Here is a 5509-nt window from a genome sequence, read left to right on the forward strand (position 1 = left end):
CCCCCCCCCCTGGACAAGCTCCGTGTCTCTATCTGCACTAGCCCTGCGCGGCTGATTTCAATGAGACAAGTAATAATATGGCTTCATAAAGTTATTGTCATAGAGGTCATTATTTGTTTTGCAGTGTACATATTTTAAAATGTATTTATAATCGGTATGATATTTTGATTAAGCAGTATTTTGCATAAGCAGAGTGATAAATGCTTATTTTTCTTCCCCTAAAAGCTGTTTTCTTTGGGAGCTTTTGAACGGACCCAAATCATCCGGTTACTGTACTGTGACGGTCAGAATGGAAACGGTATCAAGTTATGTGTGTCACGTCGTCTGACTCAATTGACCTTTTGCACTGTTGCACACGTATGCAACTACGATATCGAAATGATTTGGCAGACAACTCGAACTATCACGTTAACCTTTGGCACTTTTGCAACAAGTTACACGATGCAGACAATTTCAAAAATAATTAATTTTCTTTTCCCCACAAAGAGGGCCTGTAGTGAGTCTCCTGGTTTTCCTTTGCAGCTCCAACATAAAGAGCAATACTTGCTCTTTATGTCATTGTGGTTTCATGCTCCTAGAGAACCATCGTTTATTGATTTTAGAGATGTAAAATAAAAACAAAGAACTTTGGCATGTGTTGGTGTCCCAGAACCAGTATGTTTTTTTTATTTTTTTTTATAGTGTGTCACTAATGTGAAAGACTGAAAGATTGAGATGAATGAGACGCAACCATGTCTAAAGGTGTTATTCATGTGTCCTGTAAACTGGCATATTTTTATCTCTTGTTCTTTGGTTTCATCCTTTTTTATGATGTAAATATTAAAGCATTTTGTAAAGAAGACTGTAATGTTTCCTGTGGTGCTTTCCATTTGAATGGTAAATGGTTTAATACCTCATGATGATGATAAAAGTAATTACAAGTCTCCCTCCACTAAACTCAGATTTATGCAAGTAGGTCATGTGGTTACATGTGAAAATGGGATTAAACTTTTGAAAAGTTTTTTTTTTTCTTTTTTCAAAAGAATAAATTAATGATTAATGATAATTCTGTAATTTATCTGGAACAGTGTTTTTTGTAAGCAAAGGCCAAAATTAATTGATATCCTCTTCAGTGCGTTTCATGTTTCTAAAGACTGGAATCTTTGAAATATGACTATAATGATGTGATGTGATGATGGAAATTGGACTTGTTTTGACTAATCGTGGTCCCTTTTTACAAACAGTCCGGTCCAACTTGTGTCTCCGTGTATGTTAATGTCGGTGCACGTTCAGTAAAGACAAAAAGAGCAGGCGTTGGTCATAGCAGCATTGAAAGGTGCTGGTATATTTAACATTGGCGTTACAAAAAACATTTCAAACAAAGTGATGCTGTGTCATCGATTCCAAACAAATAGACATGAAAATCAATAAAACGGCATGCTCCAACTTATGACAAGTGACATTCCCAAAAAAGGTCATTTTTTTTTCATCAATGGATTCTTTTAATAACATTTTTATAAGCAATAACATATTCCATTTTATAGAAAATAAACATCTCTAGGAAATACTATACACAATTATATTAGTACATCACATCTTACATTTAAACAGCATCAAATACTTATATACACCATTAAATAACGAGCTTCATAAAAGGGAACGTTTGGTGTGGCGTTTTTGCACTTTCTTTTATGCTCTAATACTTAAATATGTCTCCTTTTTGATATGACCAGTACTTAAACTGACACCCTGTACGGGGCATTGTTACATAGCGTGGAAGAGCGAAAGAGGCTACATTTGAGATACACAAACAGACTGGTGTGTTGTGAAATCTGTGTTGAATGTATATCTTTCTGTGTTGCTGTGGTAGGTGAAACAATGATGCATCATGGCAATGTTTAACAGTAATACTTCTGAACTGTACATAGATGTGAGGTGAGATGACCTGACCCCCGGCTGGACCCTTGGAGCCCTGATCTGCAACCTGTCGGGTGATGATGTCGGCGTCTTCTGTACATATTGAATGTGCACACACACAGTTGGAATGGAGTAACACTCTGAAACAGTTTTTTTTTTTTTTTTTTTTCCTTCTTTTTCATTTTTAATTTCTGAATTACAACAAAGCCTGACATATACCAAGGGTGACGCAATGATGTCGTATAGTCATAATGCACATCAAAATACATCTCCGAAGATAAGAGCGTTATATTAAAATACTGCGTCCATTTTTTTTCTTAACTCTTCAATATCAGAATATTTAGAACCTGTAAAGCACGTCATCATGTACAGTTTCCTTTTTTTTTGTTTCATTTTGTCTCTTGTTTTAAACACAAACGCACACATTGAGATAGTACATCCAGTGGTTGGCTGCTGCTTTTTCGATGCAATGACATCATGAATTAGAGATGAACTTCTTCACTCACACAGACACATGAGGCACAAACACACTGATGATGTGGCTGTAGAATGACATTGTGGTTATCGCACATACACGCACGCGCATACACACCTCTTGGCCCACAGACAAGGTGGCCAGAGGGATGCTCCCGTCCAATCAGTGTCCGCCAGGTGTCTGAATATGATAGCAACCCATCCAAAAGCAGAACACACGCACATTCCTCGCTCTGCATTTCAAACAGCCCCCCTGTGCACTGGGCTCTAGGCACACAGTCTCTAAAGCGTCGTCTATCCTCCTGTTAAACAGTGCCGCTGCCTTCTGCCTTCCAGTAAGGGGCTCAGTCGGGGAAACACACTTCCAGGCCGAGTTCAGGGAGCAGCTATTCTTTGCGGAGCCATCCTCCGGGGCTTGTAGCTCCTCATCTCAGCCTTTTATCCTCCCCCAGCCCCACTGGCCGACGCGCCTGTCCGTCATCACACATCACCGTGTCTTCTAGGTGTAGGTGGCTGTTAGGACAGCATCTTTGTTTGCCTTGCTGGAGAGGGTGATGCTTGCTTGTCTGAGAGGTGGTGTTGGTGGTGGAGATGGTGAACTGGAATATCTTACAGGTCCTGTAGAAGAAGGGAAGAGAGACTGACATGAATTCAAGTCACTTTTGTTGTTATGTCTATAGTATAGAAGCTTTAATAGATGTACATTCAGGTACACCGCAGGTGGGAGCTCACGTGTGTGTGCTATACATGCACTGTAGTTGGGGCCTCTGTGCAGGTCGGCAGACACGTAAGTGAGCTGGCTGCAGTGTGCAGGAGCTGGGGGATGGATGCAGCTGGCCAGTCAACCAGCTCCACTGTGAAAGACACAGCGGGAACGCCTACTAATTGAGCTGGTGTGGTGGTGGTGGTGGTGCAGCGCTTTCTTTCCCCCTATCCGCCTCCGCAGCCCCCCAGTATCTCTCGTTCCCTCTTCCTGTCTTCTCTCTGAACTGCCAGTTGCCCATCCTTATGGCCTGAACTCAAACCAGCAGCTTTCGCTCTCTCTGTCTTTTTATCTCTCCCTCTTTCTGTTTACCTCTCTGGAGTAACTCATTCTTTTAAACCTTCAATCTCACTTGTTTTGTTTTTTTCTCAATTTCTCCATCCCCGAGTGCTGCCTGTCTCTCTTGTTGCCCTTCTTTTCTCTTCTTCTTTCCATCCCTGTCTCTTTCATTCTCTCGCTCTCTGATCTAACTGCCCCCATTCGTCTTTTGTTCCCACTCAGCCGCAGCACAAAACAGTTTTTTCTTCTCCCTCCCTGTCTCTCTGTGTAGTGTGTAGTCGTGTGTGAGCTTACAGGTAACCCGTTAATGAACCTGTGTGGACGCACACAGTGTGTGTCCCTTAGCTCTAGAGAAGCCACAGTTGAAGGCAACATGTGTGTGTGTGTGTGTATGTGTATGTGTGTGTTTGTGTGATTTCATCGATATATGTGTTCCAGCCCTGAACACAGGCAGAGGGGGTCCCATGGGTGGGGGTGGTTTGTGTGTGTGTGTGCGTGTGCATGTACGTATGTATCTGCTCTTCCCTTTGATTAGGCTGCTCAGCGTAAATTGGCGCTGCACAGACCCACACACAGACCTTCAGATCCCTCAGCTGATGACAGCTCTGCCTCAGCCCGCTAACAACAATCTCTCTCTCTCTCTTGCTCTCCTTTTTCTCTCTGTTTCACATACTCTATTTCTGCCGCTTAGACGTGGGAGTTGAGGTGAGGCGGGGAGAGGAGATGAGAGAGAAAGATGGAGGAAGGGATGAGGCGGGATGAAGGGAGGATGACTGAAAGAGTGGAAAAAATGGAGCTCGCAGGAGATGAGGGGTGAACAGAGTGAGGGAGCTGGAACAGCAGGGAATCGCACAAGCAAAATAAGGGTGGGGGGGGTGGGGAGAGAGAAATAACAAGAGGAGGAGGGAGAGAGAAAGGGTGGAGAGAGCATGTGGGGAGGATAGCAGGCAGTGATGCTGGGTGGGGTGTTTTGATCAGCAGCCAGCTTTTCATCCCTGTCAGTCTGCACAGAAGAGAACAGGAAAGGAAGAGGGAGGGAGGGAGGGAGGGAAGAAGAGATGCAGAGAGAGGGAGGGAGGGAGGAAGGGAGGCTACTGCCACTGCTGCCTCAATGCACCGCTGCTCCCTGCTGAATGTCAGCGTCTCTCCCTCTCTACTTCCCTCCCCCCATCCCTCAGCATTTGACCTTCCTCTTTGTGCTGCAGTGTAAACACGCCACCACCAGATGGCGTCTGTCTTGCAGGAGGGTTGACTGTGGAGTGGGCTGTCCATATTAACACAATAACGGTGACCCATTGCAATTGCAGTGGTCTGCAGCCATAACAGTGGGCGTTGAGTGACAGCACTACACGGAGGGCACATAAGTGTTTGTACAGCTACTGGCGGTTGATGGGTTAAGCTTGCCCAAGATCATTGGGTTCATATTGATTTGGTTTCAAAATATCCGAGATGAGATCCTGCCCGTCTTGGCATGGGGATGGATAGGGTACTTGATACAGGTGTACGAACACCAACGTGAACCCTCGTGTTCCTTAATTTGAATCTGACTCTGTTCTACAAGAGCTGACAATTGTGTTTTCTGCTCTGCACTGTATCATCTATCCAGCCATGGTGCTGCTGCTTGTGACAGCAATGTGTGAACTCATTCTTGATTTTTATTTTTGGCGAGAGGGGGGAAAAGAAAACAAATTGAAAACACAGCTTGGACGAGAGAGGCTGTAAATGTTCTAATGGGAACACAAACCTAAAACCGTACATCGACACATGTGAAAACACTAATGTCTGAGAGGTTGTTACCCTGGGTGGTGCTAAATCCTCTCCACACTCCATTCTTTATTATATGCATGACTCACTGTTAAAGCAGGATGCAGTAATAATTACGTCAAAGCTTTTAAACCCTAAAAACTAAATGTATACAGTGGTTTAAAGTTTTTTATTTTCTTACCTCATGTTTAGGACATTTTATGGAGAAATCATCCTCGTGGAATGTGCAGCCTAGGCAGGGAGAGAGAAAGAAAAGAAAAGGAATAAGCTAGAGTGTTAGACAATAACAATGAATGAAACAAATAGCATGAGGCGAATGCACACAACAACCCC

General features: G+C 43.4%; 1 protein-coding gene across 2 annotated transcripts in view; it reads right to left on the bottom strand.

Moving 5' to 3' along the window:
• Positions 1-1293: 1293 nt before the first annotated feature.
• rai1 (retinoic acid induced 1) overlaps positions 1294-5509 on the bottom strand; it is a 15476-nt gene continuing 11260 nt past the window's right edge. For both annotated transcript variants that reach the window (XM_031872182.1, XM_031872181.1), the window contains 2 exons: positions 5358-5407; positions 1294-2988 (listed from right to left, as the gene is read on the bottom strand). In XM_031872182.1, the coding sequence (XP_031728042.1) occupies positions 5375-5407 (33 nt within the window). In that variant the 3' untranslated portion in view covers positions 1294-2988; positions 5358-5374. The remainder of the gene's footprint in view (positions 2989-5357; positions 5408-5509) is intronic.

This window comes from Anarrhichthys ocellatus, unplaced genomic scaffold, assembly GCF_004355925.1.
Source record: "Anarrhichthys ocellatus isolate YVR2014 unplaced genomic scaffold, GSC_Weel_1.0 scaffold62, whole genome shotgun sequence".
Lineage (NCBI taxonomy): Eukaryota > Metazoa > Chordata > Actinopteri > Perciformes > Anarhichadidae > Anarrhichthys > Anarrhichthys ocellatus.